Source organism: Emys orbicularis, chromosome 16 (assembly GCF_028017835.1).
Source record: "Emys orbicularis isolate rEmyOrb1 chromosome 16, rEmyOrb1.hap1, whole genome shotgun sequence".
NCBI classification, from domain to species: Eukaryota; Metazoa; Chordata; order Testudines; family Emydidae; genus Emys; species Emys orbicularis.
In genome coordinates this window covers 30,621,225-30,648,409 of record NC_088698.1, presented here as the reverse complement: position 1 = coordinate 30,648,409, position 27,185 = coordinate 30,621,225, and the positions used below count along the sequence as shown (strand labels likewise).

Genomic DNA, 27,185 nt, shown 5'->3' with positions numbered 1-27,185 from the left:
TGAGAAGAGAAACTGGCTCTAGGTTACAAAATATCCCTTCCTTTCTCCTCGCCCCCAGGAACATTGGTTGGGCCCTGTGCTGTGGGGCGGGTGTTTGTTCATGGTGACGTGCTATTGAATGCTGGGTGTTGGGCTCCCTTCCCCTTTTAATAACTGTTCTCTTGTTACACAGACTCCATGCTTGCGAGTGGGAAGTGTTGCCTCAGAGAGGTGCCCGGGGTGGTGTTTAATGTTCTCATGTTACTGGGGGGAGGAGGGTCGAACCTGTTCTGTTTTGCATTGTTAAGAGGAACCCTTAGATATTGAAGCCAGTTCTTGTAGCTTCAGACACCACCGGACAGAAAGGTCACACCTGTGTACACCTGAATGAGACCAAACATGGGCATGGCCCTGGGCGTCAATCTATGGGCTGATCCCCCTGGGCATGCTGCAGTCTGCACCGATCAGCCACTAACTCAGAAGGGAACAGTGGGCTCCGTTCCCCTGCACCACTGCCCCCCTCCCCTCTCTCTGACACTGCCCCAGACAAGCCCCTAAACCTCCAGGCTAACTGCCCAGCTCGGTGCATTGCTGCAATTGCTCGAGCGGTGGATTCTCCACCTACCAGCACACACGCTAGCAGGAGTCAGCCGATTCATCTTCAACCCCACCCTTTAGATGCCAATTAATGCAGACAGAACCTATTTTAATACAATATTGTGGTGCTGGCTAACCAAACCCAGAGGCTGGCTGGCTGGTGTGACTGCAGCGCAGGTCTCGGTACTTCCAGGGGCATGGGGATCACAGAGGCTGATGCTCCTATGGGGAAGGCAGAGGCTAGAAAAAGACACAGCTCTATTCCAGGGCCACAGGCAGCACCGTGAGCAGTACAGGCCCAGGGAGGCAAAGGGGAGAGAGACACCGGAGAGCAGGAGTCAGACCAGTCTCTCTGTCTAGCTGGGAAGTGAAACAGTCATTGTGAACAATGTTTGCAGAGGAGCAGAAATGGGGAGAGGCAAAGAGGGAGGGCAGGAGAGAGAATGGTGAATGGGCCAACAGTAAAATACCAGGGAAAAGGAGCCCTCTTCCCCCACAGGGCAGATGGGGGGGCCCCACTCGGCAGGCCCTCAGCCGGCTCACCTCGTTGCTGACAGTCGAATCCCTGTGCATCATCCTCTGAATGTGGGTGTCTAAGCTCACCCCAGAAGAGCACTTGGCCAGAGCCGCAGCGTGGGATTCCTTCTCCCTTTGCCGAACGATGGCCTCGCAGCCCAGCCATTCCGCCATGATCTGTTCGTAGCAGGCCCGGATCTGATCGTCAACCTGCAGCATTCAGAGAGAGAACGAACCCACCAGGACAGTCCGAATGCGGGCGTGGCTGCCCCTCTGCACGACTCCACCCCAAACATGCTCCCCACACCCCGAGCACGCTTGGTACCCAGGCTGAGTGCAAGGCTTCTGATGTCTGCTCTGAGCTCCGGTGTGGCACAGTCAGAGAAGCTCCCCCCGTCAGGCACCACATCATGGAGAAACTATGAGCCAGCTTCTTCCCTCCCCGAGAAGCTGCCAAATGGTTGAGCAAAGTGCTCTTGGAAGGGGATCAGCCTCCAGACAGACAGCAGCATTTCAATCCCTTGCTCATCCTGCTGTCTAGGCACTCAGACCTTTCCCCAAGCACTGCCCAGTGGGAGACTGACCTCTCTCCTCTCAGCTCCCGTCATCCCGAAGTGGTAGTGGCCCAAGAGGAAGGGCCAGACGGCTTTCCTGATCTCAGGCTGGATCCCACCGTAGTAGATGAGCCGTAACAACTCCTGCTCCTCGTAACTCTGCGGGGACAACTCAGCCAGTTACTGAAAGGCCCTGGGCAGGACCGAAACCAGTTGGCTGGCATTTGCAACAACAATCCTTGCCCTTTTGCAGCCCCTGACAGCGCCCCAGGATCTCTGGGACACAACTTTCCCATAGCATGCACTCCTTCTGGGGGCCGGGCTTGGACACCCAGGGCCTGAAGTTTTTCCAAGGTGCTGAGCACCCCAAACCCTGAACTCCAGCGCTCAGCCTGAAACAAAACAGAGGCACCCGAAGCTAGGGGGCACTTGGGAAAACGCTGGCCTGGAAGGGCCTTCGTTAAGCCAGGCAGGGCCCCTGTGCAGCAGCAGCAGCCCTGTTTCAAGGGGAGGAAGACGCGACACAAAAGAAAGTGATCTGGCCAAGGTCATTCTCGTGCCTTTGCCTGGCCAACGATGCAGCTCCAGAGCAGCAGCCCCGGGGCGGAGTTCGCACCTCCAGCACCACATCACTCAACCCCTGCGCCCCGTCTACACTAGTGATCCCACCATGGCTACCCCTGGCTGAGCTGCCCCACTGGCAGTGGTGCAGACAAGTCACAGCAAGTCAGAGTGAGAGCTGGAGACGGGGCCATGGCTCCTGTTCTAACAGGTCTAGTAGGTAGGGCTCCTGGGCTCTGGCACAGAATCGTTATGCAGCCTTGGGCATGTCACTTGACCACTCTGTGCCACTCTTGCAGCATCTGTGAAACGGTGATAACAGTGCTCCCCTTCGGGGGGCTGCGCGCCTGAATCAATTCATTATCGTTTGAAAAGTGTTGTGAGACACACGGGAGTAAAAGGCCATACAGATGCACAGCATATCATTAATGATGACTGGCCAATGCACAAGTGGTGCAATAAATAGAAAATGTAACGGAGGGAAATAAAACAGATGTAGAAGTCAAAAAAGAAAAAAAAATGTCAAAAGGGCTTAGGCAGGCATCCCGTATTTTAGCCATTCAATGCGGCTAGGCTTTTATCATGCACCCCATGAGTGCCCTTCTGGGGAACCTGAAGCAACAAACAGCAGACCGGATCTGGATCATCCGGATCCCAGTTGCAGTGGTTCTTGAGCAGTATTACACAAGCAGATACAGCCCTGTACTAACACACAGAAGAGTCGCTGCCGGAGATGCTTACAATGTTGTCATTAACCATTGGTAAAATAACCACAGAGAAGCTTTGTGTTGCAGTAATTCTTGCCTAGGCCGCGTTCTAGCAGTCTAACTAGAACGCTGGTCCCTACCGTGCTATCCTGCAGGTATTTTTGCCATATCTCTGCAGTCAGTCCACAGCTGGCATTACATGGCAGGTCAGGAGACACAATGTTGTGGTTAACCAATGCGGACAGGTGGGTTCGCACGGTGGAGAGATGTCGACAGTACGCCAGCCCTGTCAGGTGGAGCAAGGATTCGTTCAGAACAAGGCGCTTGGGCAGCCCCAGAAAACACAGATGGAAGCCCAGAAAAGACCCGGAATGCCAGTGAGTCCGTCCACCCATCGGCCTCCAGTGCCGATTTTCTAGGGCTTTTTCCAGTCTAATTCTCAAGAGTCACAAACAAGGGGTCTTCCTCCTTTGGGAGACATTCCCCAGCCAGATACATTTCACTGCCAGGAGGGTTTTCCTGATCATAGGCAAATGGCTGCTACTCTCTTTAGCTCACTGGGCCAAAGCCTGTGATTTGGAGCCCCAGTCACGGAGCAGGACCCCGTTGTGCTAGGGGCCGTGCAAACACAGAACAAAGAGAGTCCCTGCCCCGGAGAACTTACAGTCTGCATTTATATATGGACAGACGGGGGAGTACATCAGCACGGCGGGCTGTGGTTCTGGCACACGAGCAGCCTAACCCAAATTCTGGCCCCAAATTCTATTCCCCACACTACGTGCATGCAATTGGTTGACAGCACTGGTGTGTGCACATGCCCTGCGTACGGTATCAGACTGATTCCCTGGGCCAGCTCTCCTCTCTGTCACAAGCTGCAATGGAGAGGAGAATCTGAGCCGTCCTATCTTCGAGGTTCAGACGGAGGAAGAGAGCACTCACAGCCATAGAAAGCCCGGGAGAGGATCTGGTATTTCATGTTGTCACACAGGAGCTTTAGTGGGGTTCTGCCAAGAGAGAAGAAAACCAATCAGATACAAGAGAGGAATGGCCCCCATCATGGCCCCAGCCATCACACAGTGTCCTGGCCCACCCCACAGCACCAACTGCTCATGTGCAAACACCTGGAAATGCAGCCTCTCCTCAGTAATTCTATCACAGAGCAACCTGCCCCGCTCTGTGACCAAAGGGAGGGGGAAGGGGTTAACTTTTCCCCCTGGTTTGTTTACCCTCTGATAATTGTTCCATGCTAGAGGTGGGCATCTGCTAAGCAGGGAAGGGAGAGAAGGGAAGAGCCAGGAGGCTCCGCTGCCGCAGATGCAGCAAGTCAGCTCGGGTTTTTTACAATTGATCAAATGTTTTGTTCATTCTACGTTTTCTACTCCCACTGCCTGACAAACGCTGACCCGTGAGGGCTGGCTGTGCTTGGGAATAAGGCAATTTAGAATCAATGTGAATATTTACAGATGGGGAAACTGAGGCAGAGCACGTAAAACTGGGATTTGCAAAGACCCCACGGGAGTCAGGCATCCAACTAACTCCCTCAGTCTCGTCAGAAAATTCCAGCCTACACTACCTGCCCAAGGCGGCAATGGGAATACATAGGAGAGCTGGGATCAGAAACAGGGAGTCCCGGCTCCCAGGCCTGTGCTCAGATCACTAGGCCATGCCTGTGAGGAGATTACTGTACCACCATTAACCCATTCTGGACAGTCACTCCCATGACAGGATGAGCCCACTTAGGACACAGTAATTTTGCTGCTGAAGACTTTTCACTTCTACTTGGGCTACAAAACTGCCTTCAGGTCCCTACTGCAAATTAAGGGTTCCCCATTTTTAACATCCACCCACGCCCCACCTTGGGAACCCAAACTGGCCCTCAAAAGCCCTTTTTCATTCCTAAGTGCCAGCCTGAGCATCCCAGCCTGAGGATTTAAACATACAATGAAGGTGTCCCCATTTTAGCAGTAGCCGAGGGGGGCAGACACATGCCCTGGAGTGTGACCTAGCCCCGACTTAGAAAATGGGCCCAGTGTCTCCCCCATCACTGGCCGTCAGTCACACTGACGCGCTCTGGGGATCTCAGCTTGGTTCCGGTGCATGCATTCCTGCTGTTGGGACAGGCAGACCAGCCACATTAACACGGCTTCCATTGGTTGTACCTTTCGTGGTTGCAGCCGTTGGATGGGCCACCATCGGAGGAGCTGTTCTGGGAGCACGAGGAGCAGGAGGACTTGCGGGTGCTAGGTTGCCACATGGAAGGCAGGCTGCTGGCTGGTGTGTCTATCAGCTCCTGGGGCACTGCGAGGGCAGGAAAAGACATCACTGAGCAATTGTGATAGGAGATAGATGGCTCACACGCCAGATGAGAGAGAGGGGGACAGGAAAATTCTGATTAGAGAGATCAATAACCCATGGTCTTCCCAAGCAGATTGTATTAAACCACATGGGTCTGCTGCCAGCCAATCACATTGCTGAGTAGTGATGCACTAGCAGGAAAGGAAAGATCCAGGGTAGCTCTGGTGCATTCAGTCAGCTTGCTTGGGACGGCTGAATGCTGAAAAAGACCCAGGGACCATATGAAAAAGGGGAGGATATCAGAGTCATGCCTGAAGAAGAAACAGTTTGATTAAGATGCTGCAAGAGGTTAACCAGGGCAGCGCAGGCAGGCCGCTCCCGGGATGTTGTCATTTGCTCAAATCTCTCTGAGTGGGCTTTGAATGGTCACTTGCAATGGTTTGGGTTTGAGATCGTGAGCAAATTTAGTCTGCTGCGTGTTCCCAAGTAATAGGCCAAGCAGAGGCTAGCTTGAGCTTCCTGTTCAGAGAGCCCTGCACATTCTGGACAGCCTCCCAGCAACTCTGCTGCTGTTCTAGCATGACCATGCCCTGACGCTCCTCTGCCATTTCTATCTGGGGCCTCTTTTGAACGATAAAAAGCGATAATCCAGTTCATTTGCATGTAGGAGCTAAGAGAGGGTAGGAATTCAGGCCTCCAGATGGCAGAGGCTTGTGCATGCCCCCTCGGCACCTCCTAGCCCTCCCTGCTTGTCGTTCTTGAGCAGCTGCTGGTGTTGGCGATGGGCACCAGGCGAAGGGATACGAGGCCTCACCAAGGCCTTCTCCCTTCTGATAACTCAAATCAGGAAAACTGTAACCCAGACGGGGCTGCTGCGCCCAGCACGCAAGGATCCACAAGTGACATGGCCCAGGCAGCAAAACGAAAGCAACATGGGTGACAGCAACATTACGCTGATGCGGTTCAGTCCATGGCGCAGTGAGGGGTCTGGCCAGGAGGCTCAGAGAGCGTTTGGGGATCACCACAATCTTGCTTGTAGCAGGAGTCCTCGGGGTCATCTCCCTCCCAGCGGCGCCGGAGATTGCAGGGGAGGCAAGGAAAGGACGAGAATGACTGGTTACAGGAACTAAAGACGTGGAGACAGGGCAAAGGCACAAATGTGTGAGGGGAGGAAGAACCCGGGCAGGAGTTAGAGCCTTAGGGGAAAGTCCTATATCATGTGACAGAGGAAGATACCCCTGCCAGAGGAGCGGTCAATCATTCATTTAACGGAGAACTCCCTGCACGAGGGAACGGTACAGGAGGGTTCGAAACAAAACGATAGAAAGGGGCGTCTCTTCCCTTTGTTTTACTTTTAGGCTATGTCTACACTAGCACTTTTGTCGGTCGGGGTGTGAAAAAACCACCCCCCGACCGACAAAAGCGCCGGTGTCGACAGCGCTATGTCGGCGGGAGACGCACTCCTGCCAACACAGCTCCCGCCACTCGCTGGGGGTGTTTAATTACGCCAGCAGGAGCACTCTCTTCCACCAGCTACAGCTGCGCAGCCGGGCCACGGTGCGGTCCAGTGTAGACACAGCCTTAGGCAGAGTTCTTCTGTGCCTCGTCACACACAAGTTACTGGGCAAGATACAGGAGTAACTGAGTGAAACTCTCTGGCCTCCATTATACAGGAGGTCAAACAAGATGATCTAATGACCCATTTCTGTGTCAAGCAACCCAATAGGATCATCCCCACCTGCTCCGGGGAGGAGGGGGTGGGGCAAAGTCAGCTACGCCAGTGTGAATTTTCTCACAGGACATCGTTCTCCCCGCTTTGTGCTGCTGGAGTAGCATAGAAGGGACCGAGGTCGGCCCAGGATCTGGCCCATTGGGGTTAGTGAAGTGTTTCCTGATTTGCACCAGTGCGAGAGGAGAAGTAAATTCCCAATTAACACATTCCTGGCCACCTGGTTTTGCAGCGAGGGTGTCCAGAAAGGCTCGTGAACGCAGCCAGAGCAGGCTCTCGGTCAGAGTCCGAGGAATATTTGGGGAAGATTCTTTGCAACATTCACGGAGCTCTCTTGTACGGGGACCTGGGACCCTTCTCCAGCTATGAGAGCAAAGGGTTCATTGCTGCCCTCTCGATTGAGCAACGGGTAAATCCCAGTGATGTTGAGAAGGCAATTCTCCCCCAGACAAACCCTGTCTTGGAACGGTTTTCGGCAGGGACTTGTGCTGTGCGTTTCCAGCAGTGCTGGCGTCGGGCTATTCCCACTCCAGCAACAAGCCACGCTGCATGTCATTACTGAGTGCACCTACCAAACTCTGACTGCGTGCCGGGGTAGATTATCCGGAAAACGTAGTCCGTGGCTTCATCATCTTCCTTATCAGATGCCGACTCGGAAGAGCCCTGGGGACTTCGCTTTCTCAGCTTTGGAAACACCTTCCCCTACATAAATAAGAACTCCTGTTTACAAAGCCAGGCTATGTGTTTACATTCAGGGCAACCTCAAATGCCACTTTGCCACTGAAAAGGTTGTCTAATGCAAGAACACACACGCCCTCCCGCTGACCTAGGAGTTCACACATCCGCAGCACTCGCTTGGCTGGAAGACCCCCGTGCTTTCGATTACATTCCCACAGAGAGAAAAGTTTACCCCCGAGGTAGGAGCCATGAGACGAGCTTGTACCAGAGTCTCTGAAACAGCAGAGCCCCAGCCACCGTAACTTGCATACAGAGATGGGGTTCATAGAGCCTGCAGATCCCAACATGCAACGTGGCCAGACTCCTCGCTCGAGACAGGGCATCGCATGCTAAGACCGATTGCTAGGTCTGTTGTAGGGCATCAGTATACCCGTGTGTTAAGGTAAGAGCATCTGCGACCTGCTTTATGTTATGCAAGTTAGATGTGACCCTCCGGCTGCAGGAAAACTGCCCAGTGGCATAAGACAACAGGCAGAGCCTGGTCACTCCCATCTTACATGAGTTTACTAAATAAGGGGGAAATACATCCCTGTCCAGAAGGGCAGCTCAGGGTAGCACAAGGTACCCAGGTCTGATGCTGGCCTTCTGGTCCAGGGGTGCATTTTACCCAGGGTACTGACAACTGCATGGATAGGAGTCTGCCTGAAATAAAGTGACACCTGTTGTATTCAGCAAGCTCCTGTGGGGACTGCTCTTTCTTGGTAGCTGTGGTTGCTGGACAATGTGTGAGATCGGGCGTTTTCCTGCACTGCCGTTAGCCCGCACTGTGGCCCAGGAATGTGTGTCCATTAGCAGGGTACATTTATAAAGGGGACGCACTGAGATATAAGGTTTCATTTTTCGTAGGCTGCAGGTTCCCCTCTACTGCATGGCCTTCCTTTCTACAGGGGGTGCAGATCACGTCACCACCCGCAACTCCTGTCCAGTGCTGGGCTTCTAGTGTGCTTGGCCCCAGAGACATTCACACCCTGGGATTTTTCAACTGTAGCTGCCACTAAGTCCGGGCAGGTACCACTCTGCAGCACCAGCACCAGCCAGGAGCCCACGTCGGCGAGGGGGGAGAGCACAGTTACTGAGCCTCTGCATTCCAACCCACACGTCAGCCAAGGTTCCTACCTTCCCCCTCTGTGACCAAAGAGGTGGGTCCAGCTGTCCATGAGGGAGGAGACCATTTTCTAGGCAGGACAGAAACTGAAGCAGGTGCCCTCCTTTGGGGAACCTGAGCGGAGGCCTCTGAATTCCATCCTGACTCACCAAAACTACTGTCCCACCGCTGTCTACTATTAGCAACAGGAACGAAAGCAGAGAAGATACACAACACAGAAGTTAGGGAAACAGGTGCCAGAGGTAACCCTACCAATGTGAAACCCCAGGGCACAGCACAGCGGAGCCATCCAGAGACGCTTCCAGGGGAGAAATAAATACAGAACATGTACATGCAGCTCCAGGCCACGAGTTATCTGAACTTTCCTCCCACAGGTGGGACTCCATCCCAGGCAGGAGGCCTAGGCACCACTAGAGCCCCACGTAAACTCATAGGCTCTGCACTAGGGGGAAATTCACCCCTACTGAACGCATGGAAAACTGCCTGCAACCACAAACGCTGTGGGGCTGGTGTGCGTATTACTGCACCTCGAGGGGTCAGTAGGGATGGTTAATGACAAATCAGCTGAGCCGAGATTAACAAGGATTCAGACAAAATTCCAGCTGTACAGGCCTGGGATTTGCAATTATAAACTTGGCCTGAAATACTAGCAGTGAGTTTGTTTCTGTTCCCCTGCATAGGTCTCTGTCCCTAATGAACGTAATGCAGTGATTCTGCAGGAAACCTGATCTCTAGCAGGAGAGCGTTATTGCTGTTAGCACTAGGGCTGTTAGTATGATGATGACTGTTGCTGTTTCATGGCCACCATGTGGAGTGCTGTATAAAACAGGAGACAAGCACAGACCAGCCAATCACACCTCTCGGCAATGACAGACCAAAGGAGTCTCCTAACACCGTCGGCCCAGGTTGCGTTCACTTGAGAAGAGGAAGGGAACCTTCTCACACAATATACATTTCTAGAGAAGGTCTTAAAGCACTTTACTGATTAAATATAAAAGGCACCACTGTAATGCAGCCACCTGTATGGTGGACAGCGGCAGCCAACTGGTTTACTGCACCCTGAATAACCGGGATTAGAGGGCAAATTTTGCCACTGGGGCAGAAAACGTATTTACATTTGTTATGATAGTGCTTGGCAGCCCCAACTGGGCTTGGGACCCCGTTGTGCTGCGCACTGGGGAGACAGTGTAAGGACAGGCTCTGCCCCAAAGCCTGCACACTCGGAAGAGACGGGACACAAAGGGAATATTGTTACTCACATTTTACAGATGAGAACTGGAGCCCAGAGAGACTGAATGACGCCCAGGGAGTCTATGGCAGAGCCAGCAACAGAACCTAGGTCTCCCGCGTCCCAGCCCGTCGCCTTAACCACAAAGGCTCTTCCCTCTCTAGTTACACTAGACCCAGGGGCTCCAATCCCGGAACCCCCTTCACAAAGTGCCAGAGAGTCGTCGCTGCCCAGCCCAGCAGGCAGGCCCTGCTTTTAAGGTCCCCCCTGGAAGAGCCCCGTAAGAGCAATCGCACAGAGCTCAGTTCATCTACCTTGGGAGCGTGAAGGGGCGACTCAAGCAAGCTGGGATTTGAACCAGTGATTCCACAGAAACTAGGTATTTCAAGACTTGTCCCGGGCGCTCTCTGCCATCATCACATTCTCCAGGAACCTGCTGCAGCCCTCTGCAAGCAGATGGCACAAGCTGCCCTGGAGAGAAAGCAATGCCCGCCTCCCTTACCCTGCTGGTGACAGTGCAGGTAGACGATCTCCTCGAGGCGAATGGTCATGGCATAGTCCCAGTACACACTGGAAGGAAAGAGGAGAGAGGCCCCGGTCACTCAGCAGAGTCCTACGCCCCACAGGCTTTCAACCGTCAGAGAAGCCCCTCCGGCCATGCAACTCGACAGCACCTTCAAAGCCATCCGATGGCAAGAGTCCGGGCCCAGTCTTCCGTGGGTGTAAAGGGCACAGACCCAGGGGAAGCTGCTCCCATTTACATTGGCTGAGGATCACCAGAACCCCCCTGACCCAGCCGGGAGCTATGGAGGGACATGGGGGATGTGAGCAACAGCAAGGCGCCTGCCGTGGGAACAGCTTGGGGCAGTGGGAATGTCCCTGCAGAAATGCCTTGGGCCACTTCTCTCTGGGCTTCCTAAGTAGTTCAACAAGACTAAGCTGTGTTAAACCCAGGTCTGCTAAACCCACTGCTGCCTCAGCATCCTTCCCCGTACACGGTCGCACGCATCAACCACGTGTGCAGGGAACGCACACTGCACTGTCGGGAGCCCTGCACAGACCCTCTCTCTGAAGCTAGCCACCCCATACTGGGAAACGAGTAGCTGTGTGCTAGCCAGTGCATGTAGGTTACGCCCCCCATATTGATAGGTATTATGGGCATGGAATTAGTGGGGGGGCCGAATGGGGGGGGAGAGTAATCATGCTGAATTGTACTCAGCTTCTTCTTGCTCCCTTATGCTAAGGCATATATCCCATGATGCATTGGGGCACAGAGCTCAGCACTTGGCTTAGGCAAATAGAAAAACGGTCCCGAGCTAGATGGACGCGCGCTATGAAACAAAGGTACAACGTGGTATAATGGAAGCTGCATGAATCCTTTGCGTTCGGGTGTAGCTCCATGCCCCCTGATGTTTGGAATTGAATATCAGATGGGAAAGTGCACAGAGGCATCCAGGACAAAGCTGGCACAAGCTGGACAGTTAAACCTCAAGTGCTGTGACCAGTGTAAACAGCCACGCTACACCAGACGGCTAACTTAAGGGGGTGTTTGGGCAGCACCCCTTCTGCGTAAGGCAGACGGAACACACCGTGTGAATCTGCCTCCTGGGAAAGAATGGTGCTGTATTAACTCTCTTTCCTGTACTGTGCTGCTTTGTCTTCAGACAATACATTTGGCTGAGCTTGGGTATTTGGTATTTTCAAGAGCGAACCGCGAGGTCATCAAACCGTCGGCTGCACCTTTTCATCAATAGGCCAAAGGGGCTGAGAACAGGGAGGAAGGGAAATGGTTTCTCATATTTACGCTCTCGTTGTTCTGAGCGGCAGAACCCCCCGATCACACCAGACACGTCATGGAGGACACAGCTTGACAAAGCCTGAACGCTGCTTTCTGCCAGCTGGACGGTTTGAATTTGGCTCTTGAGCAGAAGAAGCCAAAACCCAACTCCCGCCCGAGCCAGAGCAGAACGTTTCTCCTCTGACCCAACAGCTGCAACCCCCTGAAACCTCCTGTCCCCTCTGCTGGGGAAGCTTTGCCTCCACACCGGGGGGGGGAGGGAGGGAAGGAGAAGAACGAAGGCAGCGCGCCGCTTACATCCCAATTAAGCCTAATAGGATCTGAGAAGTGTCCGGGCCCCTGCTGGCCGTCTGTGGAGGGAAACTTTCACCAGGCTGCTGAGCTCCTGGGCTCACCCCAGGGGCCTCGGTGCTTCCTGTGCTGCTGGGTTCTCCTTTTACTTCCGTAATGACACTTCTGGAAAGTGGCTGAACAATTTTTCATTTTAAATTTCCTTCACTGTTGCTTTTAAGGACAAACAGAACGAATGTCAAGTCGAGTCCTGCAGGCCACAGTCCTCAGCCTGATCCGAGGGGAGCAGGGTCGGGGGACAGCTGATTGACAGGGCAGGGCCTGGCACAGAGATCACAAGAGGAAATGGACATGGAATTAAAAAAAACACCCTGTAATGGGTCCATCAAAAAAAGTTTCATTTTCTTCTCTCAAAGACAATGCCTCAGAGAAGGCAGTTTCATTTCCAGGGAGGACCTGGCACAGGATGAAATCTCTATCCAGTTCTTTAAGTTAAGGTCCAGGTTTTCAGCAGCAATAGCTGTCATTTAGAAAAGCTGTGCTTAAAAAAAACAAAAAAAACAAAACAAAACAAAAAAAAGCACAGGCATTCCAGCCACCCTGTGAAAGGCCCAGAGAAAGACACGGGGTGTGGGTGTATGTGTGCAACTGCAAAACCACCCCAGAAGGAGGCATACTTACTTTGTGGTTTGACCTCTCTCTCTCTTTGTCTTGCCTGGACACTGGGAAATTTTAGAAATTAGCCTGAGGACCAAGTCAAGAACTCAGCAAAGCAATACAGAGATGAAAAGAGGATTACAGCAGGGTGCCAGCCATCCCCGCCAGCAGCATAGAGAGACCCCCCCAAGAGTACACGGGGGTGAGAGTGGAGATGCCAGGAACAAAGGCAAAAAAGAGAGACAAGTATAGAGAACAGACAAAAATGAAAATGAGTTACATGAACAATTATGTTTATCTCAGCCCAGGGGACAATGCTCAGTTATTTCTGCCCCTGGGTTTCCTATACTATTTATTTAGATGATTCTCTGTTATATTTCAGGAGAACTGATCTACTGCTGGAAAGCACTTGGGAATTCTGTTAATGGTTATTGTTCAATCCAAGCCGTTATGCTTATGTCAATAGCGAGCTGCTGGAAGGAACTTTTCTGAGCGGCCCGAGGCCTGCAAAGGCCTGGCCCAGTTTCTTAACGTTAGTTTGTAAAAGGGAGTGTTGCAGTCAAGAAAAACGTCCCCAACGCACATGGCAGATTCCAATATCCACTTCATCGGGGAATGCTACCCTGAGGGGAGCTCGGAGCCCATGAACGGAGACGTGCCAGAGACTTCCTGGAGTCCACTAGGGACTTTGCTATTGGTTTTCTGTGGCGGTGCTCAGATACAACGGGGTGGGCAGCAGGATAAGGTCTAAGAGAGAGAAGGAAGAGCTACCTGCCTCAGAGCCATGTCATCCCCTTGGCCCCAACACACCTCAGCCACTCCTGTGTACACGACCCATTGCCCAGCGTTGTTATTCTGGAAGCTGCTCGCATCTTTTCTCCTTGCACATGGACTTCCCTATTTATCTGCTCTGTGATTCCCTAGATCCATCAGCAGCATTAACAACCCCCCAAAAAATACTGTTAAGAGCACACGTCTCTCCCTGGGAAATCACTCGGAGGGCAAGAAAGCAAATTGTTCCACACCCTTCAGCATAAACAGCCTCTCCGATTCGACCGGCTGAACGCGGCCCTCAGGAGACGGATTCCTTAGCAACGTCTCCTCTCTGTTCCCACAGCCCCTTCCCGCTCTCTGTCCCGAAGGCCAATTGCTCTCTCTGTTATTGTTTTCAACTCCTGCATAATTGCTCTGTTCTGCTCAGGTGAGCATTTCCTGAATAGGCTGGGTAAAAACTGGCACCCACCCAAAGCACTGAACTGGATTCCCCAGGAGGTTCAGACGAGGACTTTTCCCTGTTTACATTATACCTCTCAGAAAGCAAGAGTGAATTCAGACGTCAGCTAAACGTCTGGGACCTGCTCCAAAGCCCACGGAGCTCTGTGGAAGGATCCCCACTGACCGCAACAGTTGTTCCATCAGGCCTTTTAGAAGCACCTAACATGACGTTTTTGCCTTGAATGGTTCATTTCCCTCTTGTTCTCTGGCCAACAGGCTCGTGCATATAGAGCGAATCACCTTTTCTCGTAGTCCAGATCTCCCACAGAACCGTTCATTAGCTGGTTGGGGGTCCATTTCAACGTCATGATGTCTGCAGTCTGATGAAGGGACAAGTACCCCGGGATCGCCTCCATGTCGTCTCTCTTTACAAAGAGAACAGAGACAAATTACATTACTGGCCCGCAAAAACAGCACGGACGACACTGCAAGGGCCTGGCTCTTGGGATCAGTGTGGCTCCAGTCTGCTGAAAGTACTGCTTGACCGACCACGCACCCTGGCACAGCTCTGCCCAGCACCCAGGACCGTGCGCACTTCCTGATCCAAGCACCAGGAAGGGGGATGTAAAACTGTTCGTGCAGTACTGATCTGCTCCCATGAAACATCACCGCAAACCTGGGCTGGTCGGAGGGCTGGGGGCAGAGCCTCAGTTGGGGAAAACTGTCACAGCTCCAGTGAAGCAGTTTTATCTCACTCCCCTTACAGCCAAAAACGGCCAGAAAGGCAGACTCCCGAGCTGGAGGGGACTTTTGTGCTAAAGAAGTGAGCCCCACATCCTGCCCTAGTTCCCTCCCCCAGATCTAGGGCTTAGCAGTCCAGACCCAAGCATGCGCACTGAAATCCCTGCTCCCGGAAGCCACGGCTTTGATCCTCCAAGGGGTTAGGATGGCGTGGAAGGGCAGGGCCCAAACTCCACAGGGTCAGCGCTGCAAAACATAAGGCGAAAAAATCGGAACTGCGGTTCCCACCTCCGAGACCATCCCCGCAGAGCTGGGTCACAGACTCACAAGCACCGTACCTCCTAGAAAGGGGCACTCCCTTCATTACCATGCTCTGCTCTTGTGGAGCCACTGGAGGAGCGTCAGTCTCATTAACAGATGGACACGACGGCTTGGATCTGTTTGCTGGGCTCAGGACAAAAGGACGGGCAGACCGTGACCTCTCTCCTCTCCTGGCTCTCACCATTAATGCTCAGTGACAGGCCTTCAGAAGTTAGCAGTGAACGTTCCTCAAGCTAGCCTGGCAAGAGCCTGATCTCTAGTCATGCAGCTCAGGGTTTATCTTCTCCTTCCCTTGGGAGCCGTTCTCAACACAGCCCTCTCTGCCTGCATCCGGCTCCGAGCTGTGGGGCCCACTGCAAAAGCGGAGCTCCCCCACAGGAACGCAGGGTGAGGAAGGATGGCAGAGACACGCTGCCAAGCTCTGCAAAGTTGTAGGGCTTGTACCAGGAAAGGGCCCAACTTATCCAAGTGGGCCCCCCACAGTCACCTCTCACCCTGGGCTTGACATGCCTCTTCTAGCCCAACCCCCCACCTTCGCTATAGGCTGTCAGCTGTGCAGTTTGAACTCCGGGCTCCAGCTGCAGCCAGTGGATTGCCCACTGCAGCACCCCCCCCCCTGTGTCCCCCATGCGTAGCCAATCTGCCGTGCAAGGACACGTACCGGCCGCAGTGCCGGGGAAGGAATGGAGACAGCTCGTCGGGCCTGCGTGCCTCTGGGCGAAGAAAAAGGGGACCAGTTCCTAGTCAAAGGAAAGCAGAAGTCCCCCCGCTTCTAGCAGGAGGATCCCCATCTCCTTAGCTTTGAGAAATGGAGCTCAGCTATTTCAGTTCCCGAATTATGCACTTGCCAGTCACCCTTTCTCCCAGCCTGGGGCCGGGCTGGATAAAAAGAACAGAGCAGTGTTTTTAAGTACAGATTTGCAGTCACAGAAAGGTCTTGGATTCCTTTATCCACTAGCTGTAGCAGTACAAGGGTTATGCCCCTTGTGGGATGCCTGCCTCCATGTGGACACACACACACACACACACACACACACACACACACACACACACACACACACAAGCTCTTCAGCAGGTCTGACGTTCCAGCTAGCAAAGACGGGGGTGACACCCACTAGCCAGTACATCCAGGAGAGCAACTTGGCTTTAAAGCAGCTGTGTCCCAAGTTTCACCTGCTTCAACCTTTCCTCGCACACAGGCTACTTACCGGCTGCACCAGGACGTTGTTTTTGCCGTAGAGTAGCGTGGCTCTGGAATTCTGATGCAAAGACTCCACATAGTCTCTGGCAGACAGTGACGGCCGGTCGTCCATGCTGCCACTCGAATGCCTTTTCTGAATCTAGACGGGACCGGCACAGGACACCTCTGTGAGCTGATTTCACCGCCTCCTGCCCCAGGAGAGCCCAGCATGCAGAAGGGCTTCAGGCCCACCACAGCAAGAAGGGTCACTCTCTTTTCTTTGTCTTTTTCGCCCTCTAGGTCACCAGTTTGACACTAGCCAAGGTCAGCCCTGAACCCATGGTATGCCCAGGGCTGCAATTCATTTGCATGAAATGCAGCAGACTGCAGCTGCCTTCATTTGTAATTTGGAGTTGCCCCCCAGAGAGATCTCAGAATGCAGTGCTCCATCTTGCTCCAAGCAGCCAGTAGCCTCCATAGGCTGAGTTTTGGATCCTGCTGGAAGGATCCTGTTGTTGCAATGATTAATTTACACTTCTCCAGCCTCTTTCATTTGCTGATCTCAGTGCACTTTGCAAGCCAACTAAAGAAGCTTCAATACCACCCGTCTCTCCCCCCTCACCACAACGGGAGCCAAGTGAGACGCAATCCACCCCAGCTGTCCGCCAACACTCACACAGAGAGCAGGGCGCTTAGTGGGAGAGTCCTGGCGACAGTATGAGCTGTGAATGCGATGCCTCTGAACGAGTTCGTCAGCGGAGGGGTCAGTCCAGAAGTGATCCGCCGTCTTCATCTTGGTGTACTCCAGCGCGCAAGGCCCCACTGCACAGGGGGGAGATTTAAAGACCAAGCAAAGGGCAGAATCATAGGGCAACATTTTCCCTCTTGGATCCTCACAGTGAACGCCTCAACTCCGACATTTTGGGAACAGAGAAGGTGCATCCCAGGAACCCGAATGTGACTCCAAGAGACACAGCTCAATTCCTGGCCTGCTCCAGGGGCCGTGCAGCGGTGCTGGGTTATAAGGTGACTAACCAGCTGTACATGATACTATCTCGTATAATGTGTGTAACCCCAAGAATAAATCAACAGCTCTGAGCGTGGGAAGCCGTGCTTAGGTTACAGCATTCCTTCCAAGTCTTCATTTGAAAATGGTACTTGGGCACATGGAAGATTTATTAATGGTCAACATTTCAATAGCTAAGAGAACCAATGGCAGCAGCTATTCAGCATACGCCATTGGTGGCCAGTCGGCAATTATTTCGAGTATGCCTAACATAGTGAATGCTAATGGGAAGGGGGTAGGTTTAGCAGATAAAATAAAAAAAGAACAAGTTAAAAATCACTTACAAAAGTCACCAGGGCCTGATGAAATGCATCCTAGAATACTCAAGGAGCTAATAGAGGAGGTATCTGAGCCTCTAGCTATTATCTTTGGAAAATCATGGGAGACGGGAGAGATTCCAGAAGACTGGAAAAGGGCAAATATAGTGCCCATCTATAAAAAGGGAAATAAAAACAACCCAGGAAACTACAGACCAGTTAGTTTAACTTCTGTGCCAGGGAAGATAATGGAGCAAGTAATTAAGGAAATCATCTGCAAACACTTGGAAGGTGGTAAGGTGATAGGGAACAGCCAGCATGGATTTGTAAAGAACAAATCATGTCAAACCAATCTGATAGCTTTCTTTGATAGGATAACGAGTCTTGTGGATAAGGGAGAAGCTGTGGATGTGGTATACCTAGACTTTAGTAAGGCATTTGATACGGTCTTGCATGATATTCTTATCGACAAACTAGGCAAATACAATTTAGATGGGGCTACTATAAGGTGGGTGCATAACTGGCTGGATAACCGTACTCAGAGAGTTGTTATTAATGGTTCCCAATCCTGCTGGAAAGGCATAACGAGTGGGGTTCCGCAGGGGTCTGTTTTGGGACCGGCTCTGTTCAATATCTTCATTAACGACTTAGATATTGGCATAGAAAGTACGCTTATTAAGTTTGCGGATGATACCAAACTGGGAGGGATTGCAACTGCTTTGGAGGACAGGGTCATAATTCAAAATGATCTGGACAAATTGGAGAAATGGTCTGAGTTAAACAGGATGAAGTTTTACAAAGACAAATGCAAAGTGCTCCACTTAGGAAGAAAAAATCAGTTTCACACATACAGAATGGGAAGAGACTGTCTAGGAAGGAGTACGGCAGAAAGGGATCTAGGGGTTATAGTGGACCACAAGCTAAATATGAGTCAACAGTGTGATGTTGTTGCAAAAAAAGCAAACATGATTCTGGGATGTATTAACAGGTGTGTTGTGAGCAAGACACGAGAAGTCATTCTTCCGCTCTACTCTGCTCTGGTTAGGCCTCAGCTGGAGTATTGTGTCCAGTTCTGGGCACCGCATTTCAAGAAAGATGTGGAGAAATTGGAAAGGGTCCAGAGAAGAGCAACAAGAATGATTAAAGGTCTTGAGAACATGACCTATGAAGGAAGGCTGAAAGAATTGGGTTTGTTTAGTTTGGAAAAGAGAAGACTGAGAGGGGACATGATAGCAGTTTTCAGGTATCTAAAAGGGTGTCATAAGGAGGAGGGAGAAAACTTGTTCACCTTAGCCTCTGAGGATAGAACAAGAAGCAATGGGCTTAAACTGCAGCAAGGGAGGTCTAGGTTGGACATTAGGAAAAAGTTCCTAACTGTCAGGGTGGTTAAACACTGGAATAAATTGCCTAGGGAGGTTGTGGAATCTCCATCTCTGGAGATATTTAAGAGTAGGTTAGATAAATGTCTATCAGGGATGGTCTAGACAGTATTTGGTCCTGCCATGCGGGCAGGGGACTGGACTCGATGACCTCTCGAGGTCCCTTCCAGTCCTAGAATCTATGAATCTATGGTAAGAGTTCTTTTTAAATGTACTCACGCAATTCCATCTGCCCACCCCAGCTGCGGCAAGACCCATTAAAAGTCTGTCGAGTTCTCATGAAAAGATGGTATTGCGAGTATGCAAGGGGGGGAGAGGAGGGTGTTGGCCTGCAAAGTCAGCTCTGAGAGTAGGTTAAAAGATAAAGTTACCCAATAAGGAAGCAAGAATTGGTCCATCTACGGGATCCATCAGGAGAGCTTCTTTCTCATAGTATTTACTAGAAGCAAAGAAAAAAAAACCATGTCGCTGGCATATGTGCTAAAGACAGACAGGGCTGTTTTAGCCATAAATTGCCCTATTCTTTCTGCTCCTCTGTGTGCTGCCTGCATCTTTCTGCATCCGCTATTGCTGATGAGAAAGGACAGCAGGTCGTTCTCCCCCTCCAGAGTTAGGCAGCCCTCCTCCAGCCTCCATCTCCATCTGACACAATCCGTACCCGCCCCCTGCCTGGCCCAAACTAAAACATTAGGAGCCCCAATGCTCAGGGTCTCTAGGGTGGGCGATGCCCAGGCAGAGCCTGGCCCCTGGCGTTCTCTCGCTGACAGCAGGACTTAAAGACTAAATGAATCCTGCTGGCCTAGTACTAAACCCCTCTATTTCAGCAAGCATGTGGGGGAGGTCACTGAGTCACAACCCTTGACTACCCCATTAAGAACAGGGTCTGAATTGCAGATCCTGGGCCATGGTTGAGCTGAAAGAGAGAAAAAAAATATTGCTTTGTGCTTGTCCTATGGTGCCTTCTGATCAGCGAGGCACAGGAAAATGAAGCCAGCAATACTGCCAGCCCCGCCCAGCCCAGCCCAGCCCAGCCCAGGGGATGTTGGCTTTACGGCGGGCATGGCTGGGGAGCAGCTAAAAGGAAACAGCTGGCCCCCCGCCAGCACTCACCTGCTGTTTTCTACCAGGTAATGCACGATTTTATCCAGGACCTTTTCGAAGAGGGCTGTGCGGATCCAGAGGTGCTTGATGGCCTGGGGAGACAGGTTCGGCAGCTTCTGCACTTTGCGCATGTTCTCCTGGACGCCTTGTACCTGGTTTCGTCTTCAGAGACACAAGGCAGAATACAGCATTGCAGACTTCCCTTCCAAACCAGAGCAGCAAGCTGAGCCATGGGGCAATGGGCTCCCTGCTCCACAACTAGTGCAGGGCTGGCCCGCCTGCCCTGCCCTGCCCCGCCCCCATGGGCAGCTAAGACCTGGCAGGTTGGCTGCCTGGTGTTGGCTGCCTGGTGGGGAAAGCCCATGGGAAAGTCCACCTGTGCTAGGGACCATCACTTGGTGACAGATCCCTGCAGCTGGTCCTCGTGTTCTTCTCACTCCTCCTTTCCAGGGAGCCTGGGTCAGAGTTTTTAGAAGTGACCAGTTATAAAGAAACGGAACTGAGACACAATACCAAGGCCCAAGAACAGCTGCTGACTTAGGCCCTGATTCAGCAAAGCACTGAATAGGCTTGGAAGGTTTTTATCGGTACGTGTCGGTAAACGTCAATTTCACCGTACACACAAACCAATTAAAAACTATTTCCATCAGTAATCATCAACATTTACGGAGAGGCAAAGAAAGAAAAATGCTGTTTGAGAACTTCTTAGAGTTTGATTTAAGAACATAAGTACGGCCATACCAGGTCATGCCAGGCCATCCCAGGTCAGACCAATGGTCCATCTAGCCCAGTATCCTGTCTTCTGACTGTGGCTATTAACTTTGCAATGTGATGTTGACAATTTGTGTTTCAATGGTTATAAAGCTTTAACGTTACGAATCTTAATGTATATGGTCATTAAATGATTATTGTCTATTCCCCCCACCAACTTCCCACAACCAGGAAAATGTAAATTGATAAGAATAGAAAAATGCTTTAAAATAACATTGCTATTATCCACTGAAATAATAAAATAAATACAAATCAAACTGTGCCAAGCCTGCACATAAGCAAGCCCAGTCGAGCACCCACATGCCACAGGTCTCCAAGCTCCATTTTTGAAGGTGACTCCGACACTTCGGGGCCTACGTCTCATTGAGAGGCTCTAGGATTTGGGCCTAAGTGCTTTGAACACAATCTTTGTAAATCCTTCATGACCAGCTTCTGGGGAACGTTTCTGGTTTTTGTCGCCACTGAGGCTCCAGAAAGCAGATGGCCTCTTTACAGCCCGGGCACTGTACCTCCAACCTGGTCCCCAGCTCCTCCACCAGGGCCAGGATTCTCAAACGCGGGGACCTCCCGTTAGGCATCTGACTCAGTGACCTGACTGTCAGAGGTGCCCTGCACCTCCAACCCCCACTGGCCTCAGCACCTCTGAAAACCGGGCTCTTGTGAAGATGCCAAAGCAGAGATGTTGGTGCCTAACTTTGGGCCCCCAGGTTTGAATATCGTGGCCCAAGTCTCCACCCAGCACAGGTGCAACCAGGCAGCACCCAAGGCGCTGAGGCAATGGCAAAAGCCTTACGTGTTCTCGATGAGCTGTTCCAGATCTTGGACCTTTCTAGAAAGATCTTCTGCCGGAGGGAAGCTCTTGCCCACCTTCATGAACAGGGCTGCGATCTTGTTACTGCGCAAGAACCCGGCTGCTCTCCGCTTCAGGCTGTGCAGGACGCAGGCTTCCACGGCAGCTGCAACAAAGCCAGAGGGTTACCCAGCCCATCAAAAGCCCCCCAAACAGCCTCCCCAGGAAACTAACTGGCCCGTAACTCGTTGCCTCGGATGTTTCCTGCAGCATCCGTGGTCTCGCCCTACAGGTGGAAACCTTCCCTGAAAATGAATCCGACTCTCACATTCTGTCCCGCGTAAACAAAGGAAAGATCCAAAGACATGCACGTCTGGCACAGCAGCAGGGACAATCTGGCAGCTATGCCTGCAAACACACCCATTTAAAGAGAACGTATGGGACTTGTGCTGAAGTGAGAATGTGCAGACTTCCTTCCTCAGGGCCGGGAGATGGATTAGACCAGTGGTTCTCAAAGCCAGTCCGCCGCTTGTTCAGGGAAAGCCCCTGGCGGGCCGGGCCAGTTTGTTTACCTGCCGCGTCCGCAGGTTCAGCCGATCGCGGCTCCCGCTGGCCGCAGTTCACCGCTCCAGGCCAATGGGGGTGGCGGGAAGTGGCGGCCAGCACATGTCCATGACTTTTACTAAAAAAAACATGACTAAAACGTAGCCTTAATTATAGGCCAACAGCTGTGGAGAACTGGGAAATTTCTTATATATTTTTATGAAAAATAGGGGTGACTTGGTTTCCCCTCTCACCTTGTATTGTTACCCCTTGGGAGGGAGGGGGTTAATTTTTCTTGAAACAAGACTAGCAATGCAGCAACTGAGGGGAAGTCAACTGAAGCATGAACCAGCTACTAGAAAGTGAACCATGGGGAGGGGGCAGTAAGAAGGCTGCAGAAGTACCAGCCCTTGGGTGCACTGGCTGGTTTTGACAGGGGTCCAGTGGGGAGCAGACAAAGAACTGAGAAGCGTAGCAAGTGGCAGCCGGGAGCTCTCTCTGGCTGGATCCAGGAACTGACATGACACTGACCAGAGGGTGTGAAGGACTCTGGAACCTGCCAATGTGTTCATGAGGAAGATGGATCACCCCAGGTAAGTCAGGTGTTCATACAAGCTGTGTATGGTTTCCAAGGTAGGCTTTTGTTCTAAACAAACACCTCGCTTTCCGAAGGCTGGCGGGTCACCGGCGCACCCTGGCATCGCCCCGGAGAGAGAACAGACGCTAGGTGCTGAACTAAGCTCAGGCTTGCTAAGGTGATCAGGGAGTGGCAGGAGGAAATTGAAGCTTAAATCCTTGGTCTGCCAGGATGGACCAGGTGCCCACCCTGAGAAAGGTGGTGGCTAGAGTGGGGTGCCCTAGGAGGTCACAAAGTGGTCAACGGTGCAGTTACTTCAGGCACCGTGACAGGGTCAACAGATGAAAAGTGCAGCCAACCCACTGGACAATACACAAGCCCATTCAGTGTCCCTGGCCCTGGCTGCATTGCTAGCAGCAGGCTGGGTTCCCTGCAAGCAGGCAGAGCGTTTCTGTATGTTCAACGGGGGGTTTGCTTCCAGCTCTCCAGTTACCCAGGTCACCATTACCTATAAACGTGCTGGACTCTACATAGACGCAGATGTTTATACAGTGAAACATTTGTGGCTCTCATCATCTTTTATGTGAGAGTCTCACATGAAACAACACGTTTGGATTTACACCAGTTTCAGCCGTGCACTGGAATGAGCCGGCTAGTGTCGGTCACCGCTGCCCTCCACTGGACAGAACCAGAACTGCTTAGCTAAGTGTCATGGGCACCGCAGGGCATACAGCTAACCGGGTACTCGCCTTTGGCCCCAGTGGTGTTTTTGGAGCAGGAGAGCCAGAGTTCCAGCCCTGCTCCCACTGTGAAGTTCTCAGTGGCCAGCTCTCACGGACAATTCGTTAAGTCCTCGGCGCTTATAGGTGTGTTACAATATGAGCAAGGGGCACACGGAAACTGAAGGATTTCCACGGTAATACAGCAAATTGGGCGGTTTTCTAAATACAAATCACAGTTCTCTGAGCTAAGTTGGTTCCTATAGTCTACAGGTAGGAGAGACTCTAACTACGTGGACCCCAGTAAGGCCAGATTGGGTTATTAATTCAATTGGAATGAAGTGGCCTTCTCCCCAGCTTTAGTGACTCACTTTACCAAGGCAACTAGTGACTTGTATTGCAGCAGCTGGTGCCCAGCCCTAACTTCTCCAGGACAACTCCACGTAACACGTGCGGGTCCGGTTTTGCTGGAAGGGGATGTTACACACCAAACAAAGCCCCCAGAGAGAGCTAAGGAGAATCTGCCGGTTCCTGCAGCATCCCAAGTGATGGAGGGCACCCCATGAAGTGGTTCACAGCCCTCACGCTGACCCCTGGCAAAGGGGCAAATTAATCCACAGTGACTCCTCAGAGAACAGTGCACCTGGACACTGATTTCACTGGCAATTTACCTGTTTGAGCCTCTGGGGATGGGGGAATCAGGATAGATGGCTGATGTCAAACAAAAAACTTACTCAGTAGGCTGATCAGACTGCTGGAAAATTACACAACCCCACCATTCTACAAGCTAGTGATCGGGGTGCGGATGGGACAAGCTTTCTGGCAGACACAGACCGTTCCTTCTCTCCAGGAGGACACACGACAGAGCCAGCCGCACTAGGGATATTCTGCACCAGCTAAGCAGACGCACTGTGTGCTTCCTGTGTTTGTAAAAGAGGTGGGTTTTTTTGAATGGCTGAGCAAGTCTACGGAGACATGCAAGGCGTTTCACGCAGACCTGTCATCGTCAGCTCCCAGGTGGCTCCCAGGGCCGTGAAAGGAGGCGTCACGTTATCTCAGCCTTGCTTAGCACTGCATCTGAGCTCACCACACGGCGTAAGCAGGGAGTTTTCAGCTGTGCAGGTGTGTGATGTACTGTCAGTCCTGATCTGACTGAACAGATAAAAGCACCAGACAGGAGACCGGCCTAGGCCCGTTCACTCGAGAGAGCCACTCAGAGCAGCTAGCTGGATTTCGGATATTTCAGTAACGCACCGTATGAATTCTCCTCAAGTGCAGACAGCACAGACTGAGCTGGGAAGGATCCCACTGGCTGACTCTAAGGGTACACCGCACTCAAACACCCACAGCTGGCCTGCATCAGCTGCCTTAGGCTCACGGGGCTCAGGCTGTGGGGCTAGAAAACTGCACTGTAGCCATTTGGGCTCGGGCTGGAGCCCGGGCTCTGGGACCCTCCCCCTTGCAAGTCCCAGAGCCCAGGCTCCAGATCGAGCAGGAATGTCTACACTGCAACTGGATAGTCCTGCAGCCCAAGCCAGCTGCTCCGGGTGTTTTATGGCAGTGTGGACAGACCCGAAGGACAAGCTGCAGTTTGACTGCAGGGTAATTGCTTCAAAATAAGACCGGCTTGTGTTATTGGCTTTGGGATCTAGACGATCTAGAGGGCTGTAAAACCCTGCCAGTTTCCCTGGCATTCATCTGCAGATGCCGGGCGGCTCACTACATGCAGGACAGTTACCCACAACTGGCCCTGCAGTGCCGTCTCCACCACCTGTCTTCATTGTTTTAGTCCGGTTTCATTTTCCTGTGCCCAGCTGGCACTTCACACAACAGGGGAGAGAAAAAACCTCTGCAAAAAGCCCACGCCCCCTTGTGGCCTCAGGTAAGCCTGCAAGTGGACCCTTGCCTCAGTTCCCCCTTCAAGGGTCTTTTTAAATAAACTCCACACCGGCTTTCATGAGTCCAGTGACTACAGCCCTCCTGCAGGTCGGATTTTATTCACGTGAAGTTCACAAATTAATACAAACGTCTTCCAGCCCAGCCATATGCTTCCCCCCTCCTCCCCGAGAGCTGTCCATCCCCCACCAACCCCGCAGCTTCCTGCTGCCCTTTCTAGGGGAGTCAGGCGGTCCAAACGCAGGTGGGCCTCCTTAGGAACTGAGGTTGGCTGGCCCCACGCCTGCCCCAGCCCTGTTACAGGCTGTACGAAGAGCCTGCGGCTATTCAGATTAAGCAAGTGCATGTTATGGTTCAGTTCGGTGTGTCTCTATTGGCTCACTCCCGGCAGGTGACACAGCTGTGAGGGAGGGGGCAAGGGCCTGGCAAAGGGAGATCAGAGTGCGCCACACGACATGCTTCAGGACACATGGCATAGGGCCCAGAGGCAGGAAGCAGATCCCAGAACTGGGACGATGTCTCCGAGGCACTTCACTGAACATGATCAGGCAAATCCACGCACCTGGCTGAAGAGGAAGCTGCTTGCACCTGGCTCAGAGCACCCTACAGCTCTATGCAGGTACTGAGTGACCTGCCAGTGACCCACAGAGATGCAGGTAACTGCTACCAGTGACTTCATGCGACAGGCTGGAGCCCTGGACAAATCTCCTTGGAAGTGCTAAGTAAGCACAGACCAAACGGATCAGGCTGCTGGGGCTGGGAGTTTCAAAGCAGCCGATGGGAGCTGAGCTCCTGGCCCCTTTACACTGTTCAGAGCTGGGTCCTCCGGAAGTCACTTGCAGTGCACTACGGTGTTATTGGTCTTGCAAACTTCTGGCCAATGTTTCATAATTGTACGTGCCAGAAGCCTACACTCCACTGACTGCCTGTATCACACACAGGCATCCGGACATCTTTATATGGAACTCCAGCTACAGGCACCGTTGGAAGCCCCCGCCGGGACACACAGCTTGAAAGCGACCAGACTAGCATTTGAGTCACACGTGCTCCGAAGACAATGACTGGAACTGCAGGGGGGGCGTCTCCGATCATCGTAACAGCCCCTTGGAAACTCAGGGCAAACCCCCATCCCAGCTGAAACCAAGAGGATAAGTTAGCCCTTGTGGACGCATGCGTCTCTGCGGGACGAGACTGCCCCTCGCAAAGAGGGGATCTGGCCCCGCTCCCTTCGTTACCCCACCAATGGGGACAGAAATTCGACTCCTCGAGACCGGCAGCGCGCAGTCACCCAGTGCTCTCTGCACGGGTCCCCCAGCATCCGGCCCCCGGTGCTCCTCGCATGCCATCCAGGGCTCCCAGCATTCGCCAGCACTTCTTTCACTTATTCTCTCCTTGCTCTCTGACGCAGAGTAGCTTCCATTTCACATGCCAGCCCGGCTGCGCTCCACCGCTCACCACGAGCAGCTGGGCACGCGAAGTGCTGCAGAGAGCAAATTAGCTACATCGGCTCCCTAGTGCTTCCAGCTCTGGCAAGTCACTCGTCAGCCAATCAGTCACGCCGCCAGTCAGCTCCTTAGCGGGGCCGAGCTTGACGCCTGATGTCAAGGGCTCATGGGAACAGGCACCGATCAGACGTGGGGAAATGGTGCGTCTGCTTGGCAGGAACAGAGCAGTGGACGCTCTCGCACCAAGGAGAATTACAGACAAACCTGGCAGGTGTGCCACCGGGAAGGCAGCCGGGAGTGATTTCCACCTCCTCATAGTACAGGATGCTTTTATATAGAAGAGATGTCGGGGTGGGGCGGGGAAGTCTGTGTATGTGTAAATAGTTTGTTAATAGGTAACATGCCAATAGATGGAGCTCACGGACACGC

The 27,185-nt window shown here is 52.4% G+C and overlaps 1 protein-coding gene across 2 annotated transcripts in view; it reads right to left on the bottom strand.

Moving 5' to 3' along the window:
- Window positions 1-27,185, bottom strand: part of SGSM1 (small G protein signaling modulator 1) — a 48,107-nt gene that overhangs the window by 10,313 nt on the left and 10,609 nt on the right. Inside the window, exons 2-15 of one of the 2 annotated variants that reach the window (XM_065417732.1) lie at window positions 21,580-21,742; window positions 20,025-20,177; window positions 19,286-19,353; window positions 16,889-17,034; window positions 16,241-16,372; window positions 14,271-14,395; window positions 10,512-10,579; window positions 8,793-8,956; window positions 7,511-7,640; window positions 5,074-5,212; window positions 3,854-3,918; window positions 3,055-3,200; window positions 1,677-1,805; window positions 1,120-1,302 (exon numbers count right to left, since the gene is read on the bottom strand). In XM_065417732.1, coding sequence (XP_065273804.1) covers window positions 1,120-1,302; window positions 1,677-1,805; window positions 3,055-3,200; window positions 3,854-3,918; window positions 5,074-5,212; window positions 7,511-7,640; window positions 8,793-8,956; window positions 10,512-10,579; window positions 14,271-14,395; window positions 16,241-16,372; window positions 16,889-17,034; window positions 19,286-19,353; window positions 20,025-20,177; window positions 21,580-21,742 — 1,811 coding nt within the window. The remainder of the gene's footprint in view (window positions 1-1,119; window positions 1,303-1,676; window positions 1,806-3,054; window positions 3,201-3,853; window positions 3,919-5,073; window positions 5,213-7,510; window positions 7,641-8,792; window positions 8,957-10,511; window positions 10,580-14,270; window positions 14,396-16,240; window positions 16,373-16,888; window positions 17,035-19,285; window positions 19,354-20,024; window positions 20,178-21,579; window positions 21,743-27,185) is intronic. The other variant, XM_065417733.1, reaches the window with a different exon arrangement.